The 26,806-nt window shown below is 44.6% G+C and overlaps 1 protein-coding gene across 5 annotated transcripts; it reads right to left on the bottom strand.

The window, feature by feature from the left end:
* Window positions 1-644: 644 nt before the first annotated feature.
* POLI (DNA polymerase iota) lies at window positions 645-26,749 on the bottom strand. 5 transcript variants are annotated; one of them, XM_074994345.1, is made up of 12 exons: window positions 26,583-26,749; window positions 24,649-24,774; window positions 23,947-24,111; window positions 15,635-15,787; window positions 12,555-12,791; window positions 10,754-10,932; window positions 9,619-9,710; window positions 6,788-6,921; window positions 4,870-5,063; window positions 2,826-2,981; window positions 1,966-2,322; window positions 645-1,878 (listed from the first exon to the last, which is right to left on the bottom strand). In XM_074994345.1, exons 1-12 carry the CDS (start codon window positions 26,707-26,709, stop codon window positions 1,450-1,452), a joined length of 2,349 nt encoding a protein of 782 aa, XP_074850446.1. In that variant the 5' UTR covers window positions 26,710-26,749; the 3' UTR covers window positions 645-1,449. The 5 variants fall into 5 exon arrangements, with proteins under 5 accessions (XP_074850446.1, XP_074850444.1, XP_074850445.1 ...); XM_074994343.1 differs by having other exon boundaries at window positions 645-2,322; XM_074994344.1 differs by having other exon boundaries at window positions 645-2,322; window positions 24,649-24,771.
* Window positions 26,750-26,806: the final 57 nt, after the last annotated feature.

The following is a 26,806-nucleotide window of genomic DNA, read 5'->3' as shown; positions in this document are numbered from 1 at the left end:
CTTCAAAGTGGAGTGATTTCAAAAGTGAAAGTGGCATGTAGACGCTTCCACTTCAAATAGAAACCCTGATTTCAAAATTCCCTTATTTTTAATTCGTTTAGAGAATAATGCAATTTCAAAGTCGGAGTTTCCTTTCAGGGTGCCAGCATCCATTCAGCACTTTCAGTTTCGAAATGACTCCACTTTGAAGGCTGGAACGCATGGTAATATGAAAATAAGGCACGGGATAGTTAAAACCCCACCTCATCTGCAACTTCGATTCAGCAGATTTACATACCCTCTCTGAAAGGGAAGGAGTGTGTAGACACGGCCCATGTGTTTTGCTCTTTTCCAAGAAAAAGTCCTTTTTTCTTTTAATCAGAACCTATGAAGTTGCTATCAAAATACATTAAAATAGAGCTGGACTTCACTGAACCAAAAGATACAGTTGATGTGTTCTGTAGTACATTTCCATGTAATTTACTGAATAAATGTATCTTGAGACAGTTTTGTTATGTTGCATACTGCTAATTAGTATGTTCCTCTGAAGAACTAGCCAGTATTTAGTATAGGCATAATTTAATTTTTCCTTATAATTAAAGCACTGTCATTTTAATAGTAGATTAGATTGTATGTCTTACCTTGGGGAAAAAAGAGGCAAGGTATTAACAGCTGCAAACATGTTTATTACAAGTTACTTTGCAATAATAATTAGCTAATATTTAAACACTGATTAGTCTTCATTGGCCAAGTTTTTTTTTTTTTGTTTTTTTTTTTAAACTAAATTATACTCCTATATTCATATCAAGGTAAATCAGCAAAGCAGGTAGACATGTTCTTAAGTATCTTGCCAAACTGGGGCCTAAACAACAGCTGAAAATGCTGACAATCTTGGTGGGTATTCCACCTACAAATAATAAAAGCTTTTTTGTCAATTAGAAATGCCTCTATGTGATGCACAGCTCACATTACTGATTTGTTTTATCTCTAGCAGTTAGCACGTATAACTACTAGAGAAAATGGTACTGTTTTCTCATAGTCCCCTAGCCTTACAAGTGGACAAGTTCCACTGCCCAAGTCAGTATTTTCTAAGAGTTTACAAGTGCTTCAAATTGGACTGCAATGTTCTGGTATGTGCAGTACAGCTAGAGATACATCACTTCTAACATGCATTTTAGGTGAAGTAGGTTTCCCTTGCTGCTCTCTTTGGCCTAAATAAATCATTAATCTGCTAGCTTAACACAAAACTACATAGTATCAATAACTTTCAAAAGGAATGATCAGCAGCTTTATGCTATGAATTGTCAAGATAGTCTGTTTGTGTATGCCATTTTATTTCTGTGCACTTTAAAATAGCTTTCTTTAATGCATAAATGTGATTGTATTACCTCCAAGTGTTATAGCTTATGATGCCCTTATTTTAATCACAAATGTTTTACAGCAGTCATCTCTATATTATACACCTAATAATCACTTTGGTTTAAAATATCTTAATAAACTGTTTGATTGTGAAGAACACACCACATTCTTTTTTCCCTTGTTTGTTTTTAGTTTTTCAGAAGGTTTATTCACGTGCATTTTGGAAACAGCCTTTAGATTCTTCCATTCAGCCAACAGTTCCTTTTGCATTTCTGAAGGTAATTCAGAAAAAATATCTGGGTCAACATTAGAAGGAAATACAATTCTTCCTTCTCCTGACACTTGTTCTTCATGACTTTTATCCTGAGAGGCTGTTCCACTGGGCTGCTCTTGGCTGTCTGAACTGTGGAGCTGAAGAAAATGCTGTTGACTCCACAAGTTGGGTATAATTGAATTAGTGCTACTGAAATTCAGTGCTTCCTCAGGAACTTGTTTCATACAGTCGTCCATTAGCGCACTTTCAGGGTACTCAGGAGGATCCTGTGGATTGAGAATAGAATTAGGATTAGGTCTGTGCACCACGCTTGTCACCATCTTACTGTGAGGTGTGAAGTCTTCACTGCATACCCAACTGCTGATACTATGATCTGCTCTTCTGGAATTTGAGGGAGAGTTCATTTGTTCTTGTGCAAAGAATGGTAGTGCTCCTTGAGGAAAAGGTAATACCCGGTTCAAAACATTATTTGTAAGGATCCTTTCCCCAGTTTTGCCAGAAATAATTTCCCCTTTAATGTCTTCTGGAAGCTGACTGAAGACCTCCTGGTCAATGCCAGCAGGAAGCAACTGAAATGGGCAAACATTCTTTCCAGTTTCTTCTGTGCTACTTTTAGTTTCTAGTGAAGATTCTCTAGTTCTTGTACTTCTAATTCTTCCAGCTGGCACAAAATTGCAGTTCACTTGATCTTGCAGAACAGCTTCCATTTTCTGCAACATAAAGTATACTATTTAGCTACATAGTATTTATTAAAAATATTAAATAACTCAATTTGTATTTATAGCATGGTATCATTTTATTGATAGTGATTGATACCTGCTTAAATCCTGGTTCCGCAAACAAAACATTACCACAGAATTATCCAACAAGAGATTTTTCTACTAAGGGATTTTTGTTTTGTTGTAGCTTGGCTGCCAGACAGCATGAGTTGGTACCTAGATTTGTGTTGCTTTTGAAATTATTTGTTTTACAATCCCAGCAAAACTCTGTATATATTTGGTTCATTATCTGTCTCAGAATACTATATTGAATAGAAAAAGTCCCTCAATATGCAAAATACTTATTTACAGATTATGTATCATTAAAATTAGCATCTCAAGAACATTAAAAAGGGCCAGACTTTCAATCCAAATTATGCTGTATGCCAAAAATAAGAATAAGTCTATGTGTACCATTACCTATCACAGAAAAGAGAAGATATTAGCATGGACACCTGAGGAGACGTCAGGGGTGAGGAGGTATCAGAACTGAGTGTCTGCATATAGGTTGTAGGACGGATTGTGGAAGTGAAGGTGGTCAGCTCTGGACAAATGTACAAGGAAAAAAGGAGAGAACCAAGAACAAAGGACGTAGACTTTGCACATCTCACCTAAAGGAGTAATTACATAAAAAATTACTGATAATTAGAGATGCAGGTGTCTGGCAGCACGTATAAATAAATGACTTGTGGCCATGATTACATGTATGTAACCAAGGACCAAATTTTGATCATTTAACCTCCAGTTTCTAAATACAAAGTTCTCAAATGATAAAACAGTACAGTGGCTCACAAAACACTAAGAATTTTTTTTAGACATCTGAAATGCAGTACTATCTTAACTAGTGTCTTCACTGGGGCCAAGATTTCAATCACGGTCTTTTGTCAACTTCCCTATATTATCATTTAAAAAAATCTATATTAAACTAACACACCATAGTTGATTGAAATAATAAAAATGAGATTTACATACAAAATCCTATCCTCAACAGATGCTTTAGGCTAAGAATTAAGAGCATATGGAACTACTGAGGGAATTCTACACCACCGCAGAATTTGACTGAAATTAAAGTTGTGTGTGTGTAGAATTTTGTTTCTCCCATAGATATGTGCTGCAGCACTGCTAACTGCCACTAAGAGTTGCTAGACCTGACAGAGCCCAGCTTGTGTACACACACACACAAAAAAAAGAAACACAACCCACTCCCCAATGGGAAGGGGAGGGAGTTACCGAGTTTATGGTAGTTTTAGTTTCCAGCATGTCTGAACAAAGATGAGGGCAGCATGAAGGAAATTGTGCAAGCCTGAGACCAAGGATCAGGCTGGTTCTGCCTTTGGATCTCTGAGTTCAGGGGTAGGGGGAAGTAAGAAGAAGGTGTATTGGCTTGGGCGGCCGTGCAGCTAGACTTGGAGTGGGAGGAGGTAGGAGGGTAAGAGGGTAGAGAAAAAGGCACTGGTTTGTCATAGGAATTTAACTCTACTCCTGGGGAAATTTGAGTGTCTGTATTGTTGCAGATGTACTTTCTCACAGGTATTTTGAAATAAATTACCAAAGTAATTGAAACTGGCATGATTATGCAATGTTATTTTGACAAAGTTGCAGAATTTTTGAAAAACAGAGCAAGCAGTACCATAGCACCTTAAAGGCTCACCATTTATGTATTAGGTAGTGAGCTTTTGTGGGAAAGACCCACTTCTTCAGATTCTGCAGCAGAACTGAGAGAAAATGGAGTAATCAACTAAATATACAAATTAAAAAGTAATATGGGGGGAGTGGAAAGAGGGTGAGAGACAGAATTTTAAAACGCAGTGTGCATAATTTTTTATTTTTTAAACACAGTATGTCCCCAGGAATAATATATAAAGTAAAGCAAGCCAGTGTTATATGATACCTTTATAGTTATGTGTACAAAAGGTAAATTAAGGGCACTTTAACAAGATTTAATTCACGGTAATCAGTTAAAGCTATTTTATAAAGGCCTATAGACCACATGTTACAGAAGCATTGAGGTTTTAAAAACAAATGCTGAAAAATTAGGCTCTTAACTTCATATTTAGGTACCTAATTAAGCAGTCTCATTTTTGAAAAATGCTTAGCAGGCAGCAGAGCTCCTATTAAAGTCCTTGGGAAACCTAATTTTAGGCATCCACATCTCAAAAACTTGGCTTGAGCTCCTCTCTCCACAAGCTCTTCACTCATTCCCAAAAGTAATAAAGTTTATATTGCCTGGTATTGGCCCATTCAGGACATGGTAATTGAAAACAGACTGCAACTACCAAAAGAGAAGAGCATAAACACTTCTTATAAATAGCATGTACTCAGGAGAGCTCATAGAGATCTTCATTTTTATAACATGACATCTAGGACTATGAAACTTCTTAAGAAAGTATTTAAACATAATTAAGGAAACTACAGCATAGATATTGTCCCAGTATGTTGTCTCAGTATCAATTTAATGCACTTGATATGAATGACAGTTTTTGATAATCTTCTACTTACTTTGTCGGAACTTGCAGGGGATGATGACTGAGCTAAATAAAACCCAATGGATCCTTTGGTGAGGCTAGGAAAAGCTTTAAGATTTGAGAAGCAGACGCTCAGAAGGGTAAGATGAAATGGCAATTCCACTTTTATCATCTTTTTAAAGAGTTTCATAAGGATACCAACCAGTGGGGCCAGAACATAATGGTTTCCTAAACGAAATGTAAACAAATGGCCCAATTAAATATACCTTTCTACAGTAAAAGGGACTTAATGGAATTAAGTTGGCACTTATCCTAATTGCTCAATGTGTTGAAAAAAACCTTTGAAAATGTGAGATTTTATAACTACAGCTAATACCACATAAGGCAGCATTTAATTAAGGGGTGGGCAAGATAAGGCCTGCAGGCTAGATCCAGTGCAGGCTGGATCCAATCCCACAAGCCACTGGAACCACCCTGCAAATTGCCCCACTGGGACCCTCAGTAACATAGACACCAGCCACTTAAGAGTAACACCATGCTGCTTCCTGCTCCATGTGGCTCTTTGCTCCAGACCTGGGGAAGCTTCATGCACTACCCACGCCGCCTTGCAAAATCTCTCAGCTCCGACAGGCCAGTTTCCCTCCCAGGTCACAATTCCATTCCAGACCCTGCACCCACTTCTATATCCATACCCATCCCAGACCCTATTTCCCAAGCCCCTGCTGCAGTTCACAACATCCTCCTTCACCCAAACTCCTCTCAGACCCCACATCCTCACCCACACTCTAGTCCCCAACCAAAAGCTCCCTTCTGCACCCAACCTCCATCCATGGCTACGTACCTCTCTACAGAAAACTGTGGCCTTTGACTACTTATCAAAATCTTGGAGTGCCCCCCCGCCCCCATCAAAAATAATCTTCCACCCTTATTTAATTGATCTGAAAATAAAGAGGCTGCTGAATTTACCTTTTGACACTTAGAAATGTTTCCTGAAATGAAATTTGATCTCAAGAAGTGCCAGACTGATAACACGACAGACATGCCCACAGCATTCTACAGCATAGACGTTAATGGTACAAACAACAAAAAGTCCTGTCACACCTTACAGACTAATAGATTTTTGAAGCATAAGCTTTCATAGGCAAAGACCCACTTCACCAGAGGCAGAGCTTATGCTCCAAAATACCTGTTAGTCTATGACGTGCCACAGGACTTTTTGTTGTTTTTGCAGATACAGACTATCGTGGCTACCCCTCTGATATTTGTCATTAATGGTACAAGCTCTCCTGTTCTGCCCTGCCATTGTTGTTGAGAAGTAATGCGATAATTGGAAAAGTACTCAATTTAAGTAGACACAATTAAGTTAACATCCTGAAAATGAAAAAACCTTTCTATATAACTGCAAGAAGCTCACTCTCCACTTCTATTAAATCATCTCTAAACTGATTCAGTTAATGACAATTTGTGCAATATGGATAGCTGACAACCAAGAGTTAAACTGAGACAACTTAGTCATTTTACATCAGACTTCACTATGTGGACATCTCAGATGGTGATGACTTTTGATCTCATCCAGTCTAGATTGGTTCAGAGGTGAAAATGTTTACTAACTCTAACTTATAATCACAATATGCTACCAAACCCCATATTTACTAAGATAAAACAATGATGCTGAATAGCAAAGTGATTAGTGAAATACAGGGAAAAGATACATGCCATATGAAGTGGCAAATGAGGAGGAAAACTGTATCTCTGGCAGAGCTGATTAATGACTTCTTTGTATCATTTCATGGTTCCTATGAATCTATGCACCAAAAACTTGGATATCTCTTTGGTTAAACAGAGACCCTGGTTAAAATTTCAAACATAATATTGTGCACCAAAGGAATCCTTACCCAAACTACAATTGAGAAAATACTTCTGGAAAAACAAAACTTCAGAACAGCCTTTACCTGTCCCAAATTTCTGAATGATGTGAGATGGAATAGGACACTGACGACTCTCCCGATTAAACCATTTATTGGTTGATGAAAATTTACGAATAGTTAATCTTACTGTATGTGGCTTTCTTCCATCTTTGGATATCCTGAAGAAAATTAAAATTTGCAGAGCAATTAACATTATCACTTCTTTACAAATACTTTCAAAGCAAATGGATCAAGTAAATACTGTACTTCTTCTTTCCTCTATCAAGAAAGCAAAACAATGGCAACAGTATAGAATATATGCAGAGTTTCTTTAGCTTAATTTTGTTCCTGCATTTCCCCCTTGACACCATTCTAGTACTTTGTAACTTAACTCTATTTACTACCAATGTGTTTATTTCTTCACTTTTTTTACAAATGATTTCGATGAACAGTTTTTGTGTAGTATTATACACAGTTGAAAACAGGAAAATACACCTTACTGTCAAAAACTGTTGAAGCCCTATTGCTTGAGATTTTTTAGACATAGGCTGCTAGAAATATTAGAATATGGTTGTCAACCTAGAGATGCAAACATCTGGTCCATCCCATATTGCTAAATAATGGTAAGGTCCTAGGACTAAAAGGACGTCCTGGTACAGTAAACTCTTTCATATCTAGCATTCTATTATTCAAAACTCTCAAATTACTGGCATTTTAACGATAAGTAAATTTAGTTACGTTTTCAATGAGTACAGGACAGTGAAAGTAAATACAAATAAATACAGTACAAGTTTACAGTGTACAATACTACTGTTGCTGGTAAATAAAGTACTCTGCATACAATTTTGTTTGTTTCTCAATATCTAATCTTGCTTTTCTTTAGCGTTATGCATTGCTAGGTATAGCTCTCCATTATACAGAATATTTGAATAGCTGGCAACCTCCAGGTCCCAGGTCTGCCAGACACAAGAGAGTTTACTGTATGTAAAAGGTTGAGAATGACTGTACTAGAATACATGCTGAAGGTAGCAATTCCACCCCGGCAAAATGGAAGGCGAACTCAGATTTAGACCTTCCACCACCATGGTATCCTGAAACCCTGGATCCATGCCCTGGGTTAGTATAATTTGAGTGTAAATGGAAGATGGGGCTAGGCCTGAACCTGAATTCAACCCTGAGCTTACACTGCAGTGTAGACATACAATAAACCCTGATATCCAGCATTCATGGGACTGGGAAGAGAGTACTCACGCTGGATGGGAGAGCACAGGATCCTGGCAGCTGCACTAAAAGGCAACACGGAGGGTCGCAGGGCAGCACTGAGAGAGCTGGCCCCCTCCCTGTCCCTGTGCGCAACCCCAGCCCTGAGGCCACTTCTCCTGCTGGCTGCACTCAGAGGCAGCACGGAGGCACACAGGGCATCACTGAGTGGGCTGCCCCCCCCCGCCCCTACACTCCCCGCAGCAGGGAAGAAGGATGGTGTTGCTCTCACACTCTGTACAAACCCCAGCCCTGATGCCACTTCTGAACTCCCACCTGGTGTCCGCTGACCAGATCTGCCCAGCTTTGAGTAATGCCAGTTAATCAACAGCAATTAAACAAGAGTTTACTGTTCTTGCAATGGCCACTGTAATCAACACAGGAGACAAGGGGAACGAATTAACTGTACAAAAGGAAATGGCAGTATCTTGATGACATTGTGGGCAAAGCAGAATTTGGACACAGCCTGGATGAGAAGGGTAATGAAAATGGAAGAGAGTTAAACATTACACCTAGTTTATAAACCTGAGTAACAGAAATGATGATGGTGTTATATGTGAACAGTAGAAGACCAGATAAGGAGTTCAGGTCTGGCCATACTGATGTCATGATAGGATGAGGTATAAGGTCAAACTGAGGGAAATAGAAGTGGAGAAGAAGGTGTGAGACAGAAGCAAAACAGCACTAACTGAAAACATGCAAGTAGGTAAGATCATTCAGGGACAGGGTAGAGAGAGAAAAAGAGGAGGCCTATGAAATCACCAAGGCTATGTCTACACTGGAATGATCTGTTGACAGAAGTTACTGTTGGAAAATATCTTCTGACAAAACTTCTGTCAACAGATTGCAGCCAGACTGCAAAGCAAATCAAAAGAGCGATCCACTCCCTCAGCAAAACAACCAATCAGAAGCACAGCAAACAGGGCTGCCTGGTGTCCCAGAAGTCCTGTCTGTCGACAGAAGGACCACCGGAATGTCCAAAGTGGTTTTCTGTAGACAGAGGCATTCTGCCTCATGGGGGAGCAGCAGAACGCTGTTGTCAAAAATGCCGCATTTTGTCAATTTACTGGGAATGTGGCTGCTCCATGGGTTTTGTTGACAAAACACTAGTTTTGTCAACAAAACTCGCTCGTGTACACATAGCCCAAGAGAACAGAAGAGACTGGAGGGGACACAAAAAGATACGATGCAAGATGACCATGGATGTAGAAGAAGGAAGAGCAGACAGACTCATGAAAGCTCAAAAGTAAACAAGATCTTCAAAAGCATGACTATCTGTGTCAAAAATAAATGAACAGAAATGTTAAGAAGGTAAGCATGGAAGAGCTTACAGACCTTGATGAGAACAATGGAATGGACACAGTGAAAGCCTGCCTTGGGGCACAGATCAGAATGGACTTGCAGAAGGGTAATCTGAGGCAAATATTGTAGAAGGCACATTTCACAAGTTCAGAGATAATGGACAGAAAGTAAAGAGGACTAGTTAGAGAGACGGGGGGTTGAGGGATAGCATGACCAGATAATGCTCTGTAAAATAGGAGACAAACTTTACATATGTGCAATGTCTTTTCAGGTCACAAACTTGGTCAGCAATAAGAACAAATGAAGACAGTCACCTGTCTAAAAGGTTAGCAAGTAGTTCTTCAATTTTCTTTTTAACTTCCACTTCTGATGAGCATTTTTTAAAGGAATCTTCATCACTAAGGGACTGCAAGAAATTAAACAGTCCTTTTAATTTTGTGTGTTACCAAGTGACCAAGAAAATTCCAAACATATGAAAGGGAGTAGCTTTTCCCATATACAGCATCCCTGGGACTGGGAGGTTGCTGGATGTTCATACATTCCGGTTAATAGAGAGCAGCTGAAGGGGAAACACAGGCAGAGGTCAATGACCCCCGACCCCCCCCGCCACACTCCCCAGTAGCAAAGTTCAGCTCCTCCCGTCCACCAGCGCCTACTTCCACTCAACCGCTGCCCCATTATCTAGTGGTGGGGACTGCATGGAGTAAATTGCGGGCTCGCACATGGCTATGCCACATGGAGAGCTATTTGCGGGGCTCGCACATGGCCACAAGGAGCTGCGCTGGGCAGCAGACACCAGGCAGGAAAGTGGAAGAGCCTGTCGGCTGCACACACATGCAGCAGAGAGGGATGCAGGGTGGGCGCTGAGCAGGCCAGCCCCTGAGTGGTAGGGTGTTGGTAGTGCACTCAGTTCTGCTCTCCAGTACAATAAAAAGGGGAAGCTGAGCAATGGTTCAGGGTTTGAGAGTTATGCCGGTTATTTGAGAGTTCCAGCTGATTGAATACCGGATTAAAAAAAAGTTAATTCGTATATTAACCCATGGTACTTAATGCCATAAAATATCATTAGCTGAGCAGCATTCAAAAAAGAATCATGTATTAACAGAAGTAACAAGAATATCCTAAGTTACAACTGTAAATATAAAATTAAAAGAACTTTGTAAGAGATATGAACTGTCATGGTTTAGGCCATAAGCCAACGTCTAATTAAGGGGAGGAGGAAAAATTATCCCATAACTGCAGTATTTCTTGTACCTTACTCTAAGAAGCTAGTACTGAGCATTGTCAGAGAAAGGATCCCAGAGCAGAAAGACTATTGGTCTGATCCAACATGACATTTCATGTGTTCCTTATGACTGGATGTCAGCTAGTTTATGAAACTTGTACTCAAATATTGCAATCTTTCTCATTCGGAAAAAAATGTATTTTCATATAATATGTCTTTTGTACCTGAGGAGGTCCTGAGGGAGTCACAGGGGAGTCATCCTCTCCATAGCTGAGCTTTTGAATGTGCTGTGCAATTGAAACTCCTAGTTCCTTTTCTAGTATTACAGGGGAAAAGGTCTGTAGATCACGCACGCTGCTGAGACCCAGCAGCTCAAGGCGCTTCGCAGTTTTATAGCCAATCCCTAGATAAGAAAGGATGTATAACTTGAGTAAAATTTCTTTACAAAATAATACAGTACACAAGAAAGCCATTTAAAAGATTAAGATATGCTTAAGCCAGTTGTGTTTGCAATTTATTTATATATCACATAAAATATTAAGAACTAATTTATCATTTGGTTAATAAATAAAAATACTTTTCCCTATAAATTACAGTGTCTTGCCAGATAAAACTAGACATTATCAAATATATATTTAGTTATAAAATTGGAAGTCCTTTGAAGCAAAATTTGCAAGTAATTCAAAGGCACATTTTAGGACTGAGCATTTTTTCCCCAAAAATTACATAAGTACTGATATCAATAACAATATTTGGGAAGCAATGAAAACATCTGGAGATTTATACACTCATCCCTTGCTATATGAGCACAATTGTTTCCCAACTTTCTGCTCGTAGGCAAAAACTTGTAAGAGGGACACTAAATTACCATTAAATACACGTTAAAGTCTCTGATTGGTCCCTAGTGCTCTTAACTTGGGGAAGGAGTGGCAGTATGTGGTGCTGCTTTTGAAAGGTAAGTGAACTTGGGTGGGGGGTGTTAAATGCTGGTGGCAGCTCATTCCGCCAGGCTGCAACAGCAGTAGCTGGAGGGGGGGAAGGTGTGTGGCGGGCCAAGGGGCTTGGGGAGCAGGCCGGGGTGGGTGTTAGGAGCAGGCCAGGCCAGGGCATGCTGTGGGCCAGGGGACTGCTGGAAGTGGGCCTCGCCAGGACATGCTGTGGGCAGGGGGAGTGTTGGGAGCAGGCCTGTCCGACAGGTGCACAGGAAGCTACGGACTGGGGGGAGAGTAGGGAGGGGGCTGGGCCAGGGCATGCTGCGGTCTGGGAGTGTTGGGAGCGAGCTGGGCCGGGTGGGCTGGGCCAGAGGGTGCGGGAAGAGCTGCAGAGTGTGGCTGAAGGCACCTGACCACATAGCTGCAGGCACCCCACCATGCAGCCAGAGCCACTTTGCAGCACGTGGCTGCCCTGCCATGCAGTGGGAGCCGCTTTGACATGTGCAGCTGGAGGTACTGGTGGCTCCTCCGCGCTGCACCAGTGGTAACTAACTCCTTAACTTACCTGTGGGGGTGGGTTAGGGGACCGGGCCGGGTGGGTGTTGGGAGCTAGCCAGGTCATGGGTTGGGTAGGGGGGGCTGCAAGTTGGCAGGGGGTTCAGGCTATGGCTGGTTGGGTCCGCAGAGCCGGCAGGGGACAGGGGTCAGGCTGTGGCAGGTTGGAGCCACGGGGAAGGGGGTAAGACTTGTATTAGCGAGGGGAGTTCACTTGTCTAGTGAACAAAGTTAAGTACATGTGTTCCTCATTTTAGCGAGTACTTGTTTAACGAGGGATGAGTGTACATTCTTTTCAGGCATATTCAAGCCAAAGGCTACAGCACTTATCTTTGTGCATAACCGAAGAGTGACATGGATTAGAAAACTAAAATAGAAGAAATGAGTATAATTTCATTGATGAGTTTGTGTAAAATGCAAAAAAGTAAATAGGAACATGAAAAAAATAAAAATTCTTTCAGTTTTAAAAATAGCATGTATATTAAAATTATGAATTCTTGTAACATCTCTATAAAAGACTGTGGCACCAATCTCTTACCAGGCACTTTTCTGATGTGATCAAGGCTGCCTATTAGGTCTCGGCAACTTTCAGGCAGAAGAACAGTTTGCTGATTTGGTTTGAAGGTTCCAGATACTAGTTTAGATAATAATTTGTTAGAGGCCACTCCTGCACAGCCTGTAAGACCCAATCTATTATACAGGGCTTCCCTCATCTCCGCTGCAATCTGAGATCCAATGACAAGCCTTATATGTATTACATCATGTAAATTGACAGCTGTCAAAACAAAAGAGGTAGGAGGGTTACATCTCAGCAAACAATGATTGCTCAAATCACTACTGATTCATCCACTAATAAGATTTCTATGCTTACAACTGATTAAAAACCCCATGGGAAACATGTGGCCTACCAGGAAGATTAAGTGACAATGTAAAGACTAATGTGTTCTCTTTCTGGTGCTGCCATGTTGTGTTAAACCTCAGGCAAGTAATTTAATCTCTTTTATCTCAGGTATCTCCTCTCTAAAATTAAAAAGGTAAAACTCTCCAACCTAGTTAAGCCCAAGATCACTTTTTGAATTTAAGGGCAAACCAGGATTTACTCTGCCCCTTCCCCGAAGTCCCACCACTTCCCGAAAGCACCACTGCCCAGTCTACCCTCCATCTCTCCCCCTCCTCTCTCACTTTCACTTGACAAGAGATTGGATTGCAGAAGAGAGAAAATGAGAGGTGCAGGCTCTGGGAGGAGCCTCAAGGCTGGAGCAGAGTACTGACATGCAGAAGAGAGTAAGATGTGCAGGTTTTGGGAAGAAGGTGCAGGAGGGAGCTCCAGGCTGTAGTGCGAGTGTTAGGAGCAGGACAGAATGCTGAGTGTTAGCTCTGGAAGGGAGTTTAGGTGCAGATTCAAGGCTGACACAGGAGTCTGGGTGATGACTGTGGCTGGGAGGCACTTACTGGTTCCCAATTGGCAGCGCAGCATGGATCAGGCAAGCTGTCTCTGCCTGGCTCACTGCTGCTCCTGGAAATGGCAGCTGGCTGAGTGCAGCTGAAAGGGAGGAGAGGAGGGGGTGGGCAGGCATCCGTGTGTGTGTATGTGTCCATGTACTACACTGCTGCCCAAGCTTGCAAGTGCCACCCCTCTTGGCTGGTTCCTGGCCAATCAAAGCTGCTTGGACAGTATTGGGGACAGGGGCAGTATGGAGCAGCCTCCCATCCTCCTCTTGCCTAGAGGCTGTAGAGATATGCCCACACTAGGCCAGTCAGCTGCCTATAGGATCGCAATCAACTGGTAGAGGTTCCAGGATCCACCAACAAATTGCAATCATTGGGTTGCTGAACACTGCTAACATCACAGAAATATGGTTAGAATTACTTAATGTTTGTAAAAGTAGTTTAAGGATAAATGCACTATATAAACATTTCATAGATATCAAAGAGTATTATTTAAATGTCATAATGTAACACTCTTGCCTCAAAATATCCAAAGGGAAACGTAAATGAATTAGAGGTTTAGGAGTACAGTATTTGTTTATTAAGATCACTTGAAGGTGTCCATCTCAGTTTCTCAAGTGCAAACATTAATGAAATGAGATCTTATCAAGACAAGTCTTTCTTACAACCATATTAAAAATTATAGTAACAGTTGATATTAAAGAACTAACATGAATGCTGTTACTTCAAGCTGAAAATGGATATTTAATTCTACATGTAAGTTTTGAAGACCACATAAGCAAAATAATCTATTCTCCCACCTCACTGCACCTGTGAATTTCCACTAACATTAGTATATAAAAGTACACATGCAACACAAAATAATGAAGTTCTCAGATATGAAAGTTCTAGCAGACGTACCGAATGCTACTCAGGTCTTTGTGGGAGTTCAGGGCATAGGGTGAAGCGTGCAGGATCAGGACAAAGAGTTTGCGAGGTATGATGGGGAGATCAGGGCAGGGGCAGAGGACCAGGAATAGGGCAGGAGGTGTAGGCTCAGGGCAGCACATGGGAAGGTATGGGAGGACTTAGGGCAATGAGGTGGGGGTGACAGGGCTCAAGGCTGTGCTGCCTGGCCAGTGCTGGAGTCCAGGGGGCCCCCAGCAATGAGTCCTGCACTGCCTCACCATGGATGGCAGCTAGTCGGGGGTGGGGGGGAGTCATCTGGAGGGATGGGGGCTGCGGGGCTTGCACTGCTTAGGCCCAACCAGTAACTCCTTCCCAGAGGTGCCAGGACTGCACTGTGCACTTCTGGGGAGGAGGCCCACAGTGGTGAGGCTGCACTGCCCAGCCCTGCCCAGCAACAGCTTCTTGGGCCAACTAGAGCTGTGCTGGCCAAGTGGTGCTGGTGATGCACAGTTCTGCCTTGAGCTCCTCCCAGGGGCGACAGGTGCCATGGCAGTGAGTGCTGCCCAGCCCTGGTGCTGGTGGGTGCTCCACAGGGGTGGGAGAGTAAACTGCTCCTGGGAGGAGCCACTGGGTTTCCCAAGTCCGGCACTGGGGCCAAGGATTTTGGGGTGGGGAAGTTTAGGCTGAGGCTCCGGGGTGGGATGGAGCTGCACTTACCTGGGGTCAGTGGCTTGCAACATGCAGAGCCTGGACCCTGCTGGCCACTGTCTTACTGGTATGGTTGCCTCCCTGTGGCCACGCTGCTGTATAACTGTCTCCTATATACACTGCCCACTGTAATCGTTGTGGAACATAACTGTACCTGCTATCAGACCCCTCCATCTCCATTTAATTAGAAGCAATCAGATTCCAGGAGATGCCCTTTTCTTGGCACAACCAAACCCTGACCTTGGTTTAAGTTAAGAGGAAGCTGCACTTCAAATTTAGTGGTCCTAGCTCTTATTGTTTAGGAGGAGTTCTTGAACAAACAAACTCACAGACAGACAGAAATACATTTCTAGAATACACAGTAGAGATAGCATGGTATATTGCAAGTCAGTTCCCGACAGTGTAACCAAAGGGAAAACAGAACTTTTCCAGACAATACAGTGTTGAAGAGGAAACGTGTTATGATGCAGTTTTGAAAGTGAAATACATTTAGTTACATGGAGATACTTTTTATACCAAAATTCCACTGATATTTAATAAAATGTTTTATCAAAATAGGGAATATCTACTCACTTTGATTATTATAAACATGCCCAGATACAGACACTTTGGAACAGTCATCTCTTTGCAGCTGTGCTAGTCTCCTCTCCACCAACTCTGTGATATCCACAAAGTTTTCATCAAATCCAAGTCTTTCTACAAATGGACTGAATTCTTCCAATAGCTCTATGGAAAAAAAAACAAAGTATATAATTGGGACAGGTGAGGCAGACAGAAGCATATTTTTAGGCTACTGTATCCACTTTATAAATGTTAACAGTGTCTCTGTTATATGCATGGTTGCTGTAGCTACAGTGGTCCCATTTGTGAGACAAGGAGACTTGAAGAAAAGCTCTGTGTAATGGCAATACTCCCTCACTATCAGGAGTTGGTCTAGTAAAAGCTATTACCTCACCCATCTTGTCTCAACTGTTATCTCTGCGAGCCAAGGACTGTGCTGGCTGGTGGGAAAGGTTACCAAGTTCCACAGACCACATAAGCAAAATAATTTATTATCCCACATAAAACTGGTATGTCGGGGACAGGGGGTAGGAAGTAATTACTGAAGACCCTGCAACAGAAAGATACCAACCCCATAATGAATTGCATGTACTAGCTGAAACCAAGCCATGCCTTTGGTCCAAGAAACTGACATGACTTTCAGCAAGATGGATAGAGCCCCACAAATCCACAGACATCCACTTCATATCCAAGGGTACCCACATATGCAAATGTGGAGGTGATTATCTTCAGCTCATTTTTGCCAATATGGATACAGATACAAATTTTGTATTTAGAACCTATAAATTTGCACATATATGCTTTATATTCATGCATAACTGCAGCTGCAGATATCTGGGGATCATTTTTGCACATGGAAATGCAGATGCAGATACTAATTTTGTGTTCATGCAGCCTCAGTAAATGTTTGAAAAACTAAAATGCATTAAGGTCCATCACCAAATGCACCCCCTGTAATGACAACCTATATACCACTGTAATCTTTGTTTAACATATGCCTAATAATTTGTTGCATAATATCACAATGAAAAGTATGTAGCAACATTATACATGAAGTTATGTACATAAGCTGAAGTTTTGACTGAAATCTGTTTACCAGAGAAGTCTAGGAAATAGTAAATCAGTTTCTGAAAGATGAAGGACAAACTGATGCCTCAGCTCTGTGTCATCAAAGCCCACTGGCAAATCCCTGGTCATGTGGCTATTCTTTAGCAGCAGAGTGGGCAGAACAGATGGATTTTTATTTTAACAAAACAAACAAAAAAAAAAACAAGCAACCTCTTTCACCATAAGACCGTCTTTGTCTCCATCCTCAGAGAAGGAAAGAACTTTACCTCGGGAGACTGGATTAAAAAGGGAGGGGCAAAACATGGCTGGCTTCTCTCTCCCTCTCTGCTGAGAAGGCAAAGGGATCAACTTGAAAGGGGTACAGAATGGAGAATTTGGTCAGCCCTCTTGCTGGAAACATGTGGTAAGGATTTTCACCTTGAACCATATTTAGTTATTAAAAAGCATTTGACCTATATTTCTCTTGTAACCGTGCATGATATCAATGCTTTATACTGGTATTCACTTAAAACTTCACTTTTTGAAATTTAATAAACTGGCTTTGTTTTGTTACTTAATTAAAATTAATCCTGTGTTGTCTTTAAACTGAATTGTTTAGTCACTCCAATTAAAGTACCATATTGTTGTAAGCTGTTGTCCCAGTAAGGGACAAATATCTCTAATATAGTAACTGAATTGTCCAGGAGAGTTCTGGGCATTGTAGAACCCAAGTTGCTAGGGAAAATCCAGAACTGGAGGTGTAATGTCACTCTGCAAGTGATAATCAAGGCTGCTGAAAGCCTAGAAAGTGGCTGGTATGTTGCTGACAGGCTGCTGAAGTCAGAGTTGCTGGACCGGGACTGCAGCTATACAGATAAAAAGGGTATTACATACATGCTAGAATGCTTATCTGTGGGAGTTACAACACAGAATTGTGAAGCACCCAACTTTGCAGGCCAGGAGGTGAAAACCACTCCACAGTCTGGACTGAACTCTAGATTGCCACAGAACCTCCACAGTGATAACGGAGGGATTCCTAGTAAACTAAGATATGTGTTTACACTTATTTTATTATGCTTTCTCTGTAATATTTTATCCCTTACATAAGGCTCTTTGGTCTCTGTCTTAGCCCTTGAGAGAGAGATGAGCTAAAGCAGAGCCATGGGAATAATCACAGTGATTTGTGGGAAGCTGCAGCCTAAATGTCTAGCCTGGAGGGAGACACACTATCTGGAAAGAGGTGGTGGCTAAATCCTAAACACTGAAGGGAACATCCCTTGACCAAACTTTAAAGGGAGTCAGAATTTGAAGTTGTCCTGAAACTATGACAATAACCACAAGTGTAATAATGTAAATTTGGGGTTTCATATTCTCTCCAATCCATAGTGGATTTCCCATGGATTTAAGTGGGCAACTAGCACAGAACTCAAGGGGAGAACCTAGCCTCAAGGTAATACTAAAATGTATATTCAATACCCCTTATTAGCCGTGTCTACACTAGCTGGCTATTTCGAAGTAGCCGGCCCAACTTTGGAATAGCGTGCATCGCATCTACACACGCCGTGAGCTACTTGGAAGTTAAAATCGACATTAGGCAGAGACGTTGAAATCCTTATTCCTATCAGAAGATGGGAAAAGAACCCTACTTCGATGTTCAACATCGAAGTAAGGCACATATAGATGATCCGCGTCCCGCTACTTCGAAATATAGCAGGGTCCTCCATGGCAGCAATCAGCTGAGGGGTTGAGACACGCTGTGCAGCCCCTGCAGGGCTCTATGGTCACCACGTGCAGCAGCCCTTAAAGCACCACACACCTGGATATCCTGGGGCAGGAAGCTGAGAGCGTGCAGGCAGCAGCACATATACGCAGCCGCCCTGCACGCCCTCCCTAGGCCCCACAGACCCCATGGCAGCCAGCCAGCCCCCTGCGTGCCCCCGGGGCAAACCCCCCGGGGGAACCAGGGCTCCCAGCCGTCAAGCGGGGTGGGGCAGAGGAGGCAGTGCCCCTCCTAGACAGACACCAAGCTCTGGGACCTGCTGGGGCTTTGGGGCAAGGAGGAGGTGCTCCAGGTAATGGGGAGCAAGCAGTGGAACACAGACACATTTGCCCAGCTGGCCGAGGGCCTGGTCACCCAGGCACACCCTGCTTGCACTCCTGACAAAGTCAGGAGTAAAGTCAAGGAGCTGCGGCAGGGTCATGCCCAGGCTGGGACACGGCCAGCCAGTCTGGGGCCACCCCTGTCGCTTGCCCCTTTCACAGGGAGCTCAGGGAGATCCTGGGCCCCTGGCACACCTCCTCTCCCTCCAGCCACCCTTGACACCGTGGCCTCGGAGCCCCAGCAGGCCTCGGAGCTGGAGTGCGGCCCGGAGGCCAGCCCTGCACCCCAGTCTGGAGAAGCCCACGCCGGGACAGCAGAGAAGAAGGACTCCAGCAATGGGGAGCTCCACATCGACCTCCCCTCCCGCAGCTCTAGCATGGAGTCCACCCAACGGGTGTCCCCCGACCATGGGAGTGGACTGTCAGGTATGTATCCCACAAGCACACACCGCCGGGTTACGGGGGGGGGGGGGCAAAGGAAACAACCAGCCCCTCCCCCCCGCCCCCCCGGCCAACTCTGGCCCACCACGGCCCAGCCAGACCATGGCCCCAGGAAAGCGGCACAGCCCCCAGGGCCCATCAGCACCCACCCCCCATGGACAGCGCCACACCCCATCCATGGGAGGGTATGGGGAGCTGAACCCCCAAAGGGGGTCACCCACAGGGACATCACACCCATGGCTGAGGGACAGGGGACAGGGACCCAGCACGGGGGGTGGGGGGAATGGGTCAGGGCCCAGACTAGCAGCTGTCCTCTCTCTTCCCCACTCTTTCCGCAGGTGCACCAACCGAGAGCCACGACAGCACTACAGCCCGCCATGGACGTTGCGCTGTGGCAGCCAGATGACGGAGCAGGGACTGACCCCAGGATGAGCCTGCCACCGCCGGAGACAGCCACGGGCGGCCACTGACCCCAAGGTCCTCCCCACCCTCTGGCGCCAGGTGGAGGTGGCGGGGCACTGCCTGCAAGTAGAGGAGCACTGCCTCGAACTGCAGGAGTGAGCGCTGGCCTGGTGCCACGAAGCCTAGGGGCTGTTCATGTGAACTTTTGACCACATCGCCGGGACCCTCAAGAGGATCACTGACCAGCTGCCACCCCCTGCTGTTCCAGCTGATTTCCCTCCCAACCACCCTCCTGCACTGGAGTCCACCAAGGAGGACCGTGGGGCTCAGGAGCCAGCCCAGCCATATTTACTGGTCCTCCCGGCCCCCACCCAGCCTTGACGGGGACTCTGGCTCAGGCATGGGTCACGCCCCCCCCACGCCGGACAAAGGACTGGGCCACTCAGGCCCCCCTCTACTGCACATATTTCCCCCCACCTCAGTGTAAATAGTTGTGTCCCACCCCCTCTTTAGCAGCTGTCACCCCAACATGCATAGTTCCCCCGCTTCATTTCTGTTGAAATTGATGACTGATCAGCAGTTTGGTTGGTTAAATAATTATGGTTTACATTTTAAAAAAACATGTATGTCATGTGCTCTTAGGTGCACTAGTGTGGGTGGTGGGGGCAGTGAGTGGACCATCAGGGATGGGCACACTGGGGCTCACGCCACAGCCTGGTTGAAATGGGCCTGCAGGGCCTCCCAGACCCAGATCCCCTCATGGTCGGCCTGGTGGCTCAGGGCAGTGGCTGGCTGGGGGTAGGCTGTGCCAGCCTCCCCAGCCCACCCCTGCATTAAGGCCTCCCCCTTGCTGTCCATCAGGTTGTGAAGCTCACAGCATGCACCCACAACCTGGGGGATGCTGGGGAGACCCACATGCAGGCAGGTGGGGAGGCATCGCCAGCGGTCTTTGAGGCGGCCGAAAGCCCGCTCGACCACCTGGTGTGCATGGTTCAGCCAGGTGTTGAACCCCTCCTGGCTGGCACAGAGATGGCCCACGTAGGGGCACATAAGCCAGGGCTGGAGGGGGTAGGACACATCTGCCACAAGGCAGAGGGGCATGGTGGTGTCCCCCAGAGGGATATCCCTCTGCAGGGATGTAGGTCCCCACCTCCAGCCAGCGGCATAAGCTTGAGTTCCTAAGAACACAGGTGTCATGGGTGTTGCCATGCCAGCCAACATATATGTCCTGGAAGCGGCCCCCGCTGTCCACCATGGCTGGAGGACCACTGAGTGGTAGCCCTTCCAGTTCACGAAGTGTCTTCCGCTGTGCTCCGGGGCGTGGATGGGGATCCCATCCAGTGCCCCAACGCAGTTGGGGAACCCCATGCCAGCAAACCCCGCAATGGCTGCATCCAGGTCCCCGAGCCACATGAGCTTGTGGAGCAGCAGGGCATTCAGCATACAGACCACCTGCAGGGGAAGGACATGGGCACCCACGAGGGTGTGCTCCCCCCCCCGCCCCGAGCTCCCCCCTCTCACCCGGGGTCCCCTTCCAACTACGATGGCCCCAACAGTGGCCCTACCCACACTGAACTGCTGTCCTATGGATCAGTAGCTGTCTAGAGTGACCAGCTTCCAGACAGCGATGCCAACCCATTTCCCAACAGTGAGGGCACGCTGCATAGGGGTGTGCTGGTGCCACAGGACAGGGGTGAGCCACTGGTAGAGCTTAAGGAATGTCTGCTGGCTCATCTGGAAATTCCAAAGCTAGTGGTTGTCATCCCACCCCTCATGGACCAGGCGCTCCCACCACTCCGTGCTGGTGGGGTACTCCATAGCCGGCAGAATGCCTGGTGGGGGTAGGCCGGGAGGGCCCCACGGTGCTCTGGGGCAGCCCCTTCATCACCTGAAGGAGGGCTCGTCTTCCAGGAGGTACTGGGCGGCCTCCTTCATGGCGCCGAGCAAGGTGGCCCCTGCCTTGGAGACGGCCCTGAGGGCTTCTGGCTGCTGCTGCTGGGGGTCCACGCTGCATGAACGGGATCTGCAACCTGGTGTCGGCTCTGTGGACCTCATGCTGTGCAGGCCGAGTGTGTCTGGGAGGGGCCCTTTAAGGGAGCAGCTTGCTGTTGCCCTGGAAGGGCTAGTCCACCCTGTGACCCTGTCTGTAGGCTTTCCTAGCCCCCTTATTTTGATCAGGGTGGCTTGGTGTGTAGACGCTCCCCTGTGGGGCCCCTTTCGATACTGCGCATCACTGCATTGATGTTGAACGTTGATGACACCAGCCGCGGAGCATGTGTGGACACTATGCATCCAAGTAGCTTATTTCGATGTTGCTACTTCGAAATGAGCTACTTTGATGTAGCGTTTCAGCATAGATGTAGCTATTGTCTCTTCAGCAGCCAATGAGAAAATCTGCTTCTCTTTGGGCCTCTGGTATTTTGCTGTGATTTACCTTCTTTCTCTGATCCCTTTCCATTTTTCTTTGCCAGTCATCAAGCTTGTACAGTAAACTCTTTGATATCCAGCATCCACGGGACCAGGAGTTTGCCAGATAATCAAACATTTTGTATAACAGAGAGGTCAGTACTCATCTCAGGCTGTGTAGGAATGCAGAAGAGCTTGCTGGCTGCACTCACATGCAGCACAGAGAGACTGAGGACAGCACTGAGGGGGATGCACCCCCACCCACGAGGGGCCAGGTGTTGTTCATGTTCTATACACAAATCCCAGCTCTGGCTCCCTGTACTTTTCCTCCTGACTCTGTGCTTGGTTGTAGGATGGTCATAGGCTGGGGCATGGTCCTGGGCAGGAGGAGGAAGATAGCAGCTGCAAATCTGCCACCTCCAGGGCTCTGCAAAGCTCTCCAAGGTGGAGCCCCACTACGGTGGGGAACAGGGTTGGCACCACAGGGGAGCTGCGGCCAGCTCTGGAGCGGGCTCCCCTCCCCTGGCTGCCAGCTTTCTCTTTTAAGAGCAGGAGGCTCACTGCGGAGCAGGCAGGCATGGAGTTCAGAGGAGAAAGGTAGTGCCTGTTATCTGTTTAAACTGTTAGCTAACTACCTGATTAATGGGGCTAGATTAAGCATGTCTGTTTTTAGTTTCTTTAGGCTGTGCCTACACTAGTCCAAAACTTCGAAATGGCCATGCAAATGGCCATTCTGAAGTTTACTAATGAAGCGCTGAAATACATATTCAGCTCCTCATTAGGACGCCAGCAGCCGCGGTACTTTGAAATTGATGCGGCTCACAGCTGCACGGCTCGTCTAGACAGGGCTCCTTTTCGAAAGGACCCTGGCAACTTCAAAATCCCCTTATTTCTATCTGCTGTTAGGAATAAGGGGATTTCGAAGTTGGTGGGGTCTTTTCGAAAAGGAGCCCCGTCTGGACAAGCTGTGCAGCAGCGAGCCATGTCAATTTCAAAGTGCCGTGGCTGCTGGCATCCTAATGAGGCAGTGAATATGTATTTCAGTGCTTCATTAGTAAACTTCAAAATGGCCATTTGCATGGCCATTTCGAAGTTTTGGACTAGTGTAGGCATAGCCTTATGAAACAGGATGTCAAGACGTGAGGTTTGTCAGTTGCCATCTGAATGTCCCTCTAGGAAAGCCACTTCCTATGAAACCAATGAGATTTTATTGCTGATGGCTTATTACATTGTATCTTGCAGCTGTCTTTGAGGGAAGGGGATAGAGAGAGCACAGAAGTCTGCTGCACATGCACCCAGCAGGCTCCTGTGCTCTCTTTGTGCTCCCACCCAGTGTCCCCTGACAAGAGTTACTCAGCTTTGAGCTATGATGGTTATTTGAGAGTGCCAGTTACTTAAATACCAGTTAAACAAGAGTTTACTGTAACTTCTGTAATTCTTTCCCTGCAGCAACTTCAAATTTCCAGGTTTGTGAACTTAATTATCAATGCCTTGAAGAAGAGTAACAAGGGAAGAGAGTTCATACTCTTCAGTCACTTACTGAGGCTATCTGCAGAATCAGGCAGATGACTTTAATTTCCAATCAGCTGATTTTTGGAAGGTTCTTTCCACAGCCATGAGGACTTGAAACTTAGTTACTTTTAAAATTATTAATGCTAAAGATTCTGCACAATCCTAATATGTCACGCAGGCCCTATAAACACATCATGTTAACTGAATCCAGCATGCACTTCTAATGTAGGTAATGACTGAGCTCAACAGCTTCATTTGTAAAAATTGATACAATCAGAGATTTAAATGGCTGCTTTATAAGCCTATCACAATTTTCTAAAGCTCATTTAAACTCAGATTTTTTTTTAATCTAGAAACACATTCTTACCATATATACAGTACTTATTTCCCACTACTAAGAACTGGTTAACATGTACCTGTAACCTTGTATGACATTTCTCTGTATTGTGTCAGGTCCTCTCCATTAACTAACACCAGCTGAGGGCATTTTTCTTTAGCATCTCTAACAGACATAAGTTTCTTAATTCCAAGTTTCCTGGCTTCATAATTGCAGGTAACAACCAAGTATTTCTGCTGAACACCTAGAAACAAAAGTAAAAAAATCATAACACATTTTCTGGAATCTTTTGTTTATTAGACATGAAAGTATATTTCAGTAATTCTATGCCATTGCTTTATATTTTGTTATGAAAGCCTCTCATGCACATTCCTCTATTATTACAAATTTAATGCTGGCTTTTAAGAAGAAATATACCCCAATTTTACTGCATAAGACTGAAGGAATCAGAACCAATGTTCATCATCTTAGACTACAGTAATACTTTTTTAAATATCGTGTTGGCTTTTACACTTATTAATACGCAATCCCACTATTTTTGGCCGTTATCATACACTGTGATCTATACATGAGCACACATGCATTAGTAGCTTATTTCACTCTTTTCTTCCATAGATTTGTAAATTCACCTACAATAGCACCAACAGTTTTAAGTTCAAATGATCTTTACAACCACGTGGTATAAACTATGAAAAAAGCAGAGTACAAGTAAAAAAGTACCTTTGTTTGCAACCATGTAAACATAAACCAAAGAACAACACATAGGAAAATATAAATTTACCTAAAGGTTTGTCTCTCAATTCAGGATTATGGATCATTTCTACTTGTGCATAAAAGCAGTCCAGATCAGTGTGCACAATTACCCTTTGTGCTCTACTTTCTGCTGGCACTCTTTTACCATGACCTGCTTCAAAAAAAAAAAATTAATGACAATAACATCCTTCCTACTCTTGTCAATAATGCAGCAAAGGATCTTACATATGAAAACTATGCTTGGAAACCAAGCACTGTATAGCAAAGTATAGAGTTTACAAATTATATATTAATCCTCTCAGAAACCATGTGGCACAGTGATTTGGTATCAGTAAAATACTGCTGTCCACCCCCTGAAAACCCATTTTAGATGGCCATTGCCACTTTAATTCTTTTTAACTGAATAACTTTATAAAGTTATATATCTGATATAGTACTCTTTACAATGTATGCCCTGTCTTAGTTTAATTATTGCTAGAAAACATACAAGAATTTTTCCTCTCTGTCTAGAAGCATCATAAAAGTGACAACACCAAACAAATTTGGGTCCACTTCCTGCATTGAACTGTGTTTTAATAACCAATTACTGATGTAATGGTTATATCAGATTTTTCCCTATTTTATTTTTTTTAGATTAAAGGAAATTAATTTTAAATTAAACTAAAACATGTTGAAATGTGGACCCTTTAACTGATTCAATTCAGGGTTTCTAATTCCTCTGGGATTTTCTAGGTGCATTCTGAGCAGCATCTTCTTCTAGACATTATTTATATGGCTCTTCACACAGATGTGGGGCTTCACAAGTAAATATGATGCTTTGGTTCAGCTACACTGCTAGCATTTTAGAGATTTGGAAAGACTAAATTAGGGGAGCTAAATACTGATATCACCATAGAGACACAAACCAGCAAAAATATTTCCATTGATAACAAGTGAAATGAATGGCCACCCTAAACAAAAATCAGAGGGGTAGCCGTGTTAGTCTGGATCTGTAGAGCAACGAAGGGTCCTGTGGCACCTTATAGACTAACAGAAAAGTTTAGAGCATGAGCTTTCGTGAGTTAACTCACTTCTTCAGACCAGCATCTGAAGAAGTGAGTTAACTCACGAAAGCTCATGCTCTAAACTTTTCTGTTAGTCTATAAGGTGCCACAGGACCCTTCGTTGCCCTAAACAAAAAGTAACCCTGAAAACATATTACTGAGTGATTATGACAATTCGTATTTTCAACATTATTGTCTAAGGCTGTCCCTACTGTCTGAGCCCACTCCCAAATTTCTCACAAAAGTGAAAATTTAAGAATTACTAAGGCCTGAAAAAAAAACAAAAAAACTTAGTGTGCCTCGACACTGGGAACTACCTTTGAAGTAAGGGAGCCCAACTTTGAAGTTCTTACCCCATTCCTGGGAATGGGGTAGTGCCCTACTTCAAAGCTTAAATTTGAAGGAAGGCAAGTGTGCAGACTCACAACTTCAAAGTTACTTTTGTAGTATAGACACAGCCTTACAGTAAACACTGCTATTACCCCTCAACATAAGAAAAAAATTGTCAATTTCTGGCGCACCCCACATTTAAACCAGCCCCCTAATCTGGGGAGGGGGGTACTGAGAGAAGCTGGGAAGAGCACTATGCACAGACAGTGGCAAGGGGGCACCTGAGAGTAAGAGAGGTGACAGAAGGGGGGCGCTGGGCAACCCAGGCGGAGTCGTAGAGCGGAGAAAATAGGGAACCACTCGCAGCAACACTAGGAATGGGGAGCGTCGGGGGGATAAAGGGCGCTGAGGGAACGTTGTTGGGGGGCGGTGTGATGAGTAGATCTGGAAATTACCCAGTCCCGGACGGGAAAAACGCGTATCCAGGGGACCCAGCATGCGGCCTCGCTGCTTTCAACCTCTCCCCGCCGGCAACTGCTCCGGCAACTGCTCCAGCCCCGCAACCCCCTCTCAATGGACCCGTGTTTACATTGTGTTCGGAAAGGAGCCGAAGAGCTGCTCCCGGGCCCCTCATGGCTCCAAGGGCCGCCAGGCTCTGGGCAAAGCCAATCCGGTTCTGCCGCCTCCGCCTCCGCCTCCGCCTCCGGGAAATGCATGCGGCTGTCAGGCGCTCCCTGGCACTGGCGGGAAAAACGGTCCCGGGCTGCCGTTGGGTCAGCTGTGGCGGAGCCGAACAACCGAGCAGCGCGCAAG

The sequence above is a fragment of the Carettochelys insculpta genome, chromosome 5 (assembly GCF_033958435.1).
Source record: "Carettochelys insculpta isolate YL-2023 chromosome 5, ASM3395843v1, whole genome shotgun sequence".
Lineage (NCBI taxonomy): Eukaryota > Metazoa > Chordata > Testudines > Carettochelyidae > Carettochelys > Carettochelys insculpta.
Note: the sequence above shows the minus strand (reverse complement) of the source record. Positions and strands in the feature narration are given on the sequence as shown.

What these genes read in the sequence shown, in the direction of transcription:
- POLI (XM_074994343.1), bottom strand. Translation starts at nt 26,709, where the DNA reads ATGCATTTCCCGGAGGCGGAGGCGGAGGCGGAGGCGGCAGAACCGGAT. An exon ending in ATTGAGAGACAAACCTTTAG is followed by an intron (nt 24,112 to 24,648) that starts GTAAATTTATAT and finishes TTTTGTTTCTAG; the next exon opens with GTGTTCAGCAGAAATACTTG. An exon ending in CATTCAGAAATTTGGGACAG is followed by an intron (nt 5,064 to 6,787) that starts GTAAAGGCTGTT and finishes CATTTCGTTTAG; the next exon opens with GAAACCATTATGTTCTGGCC.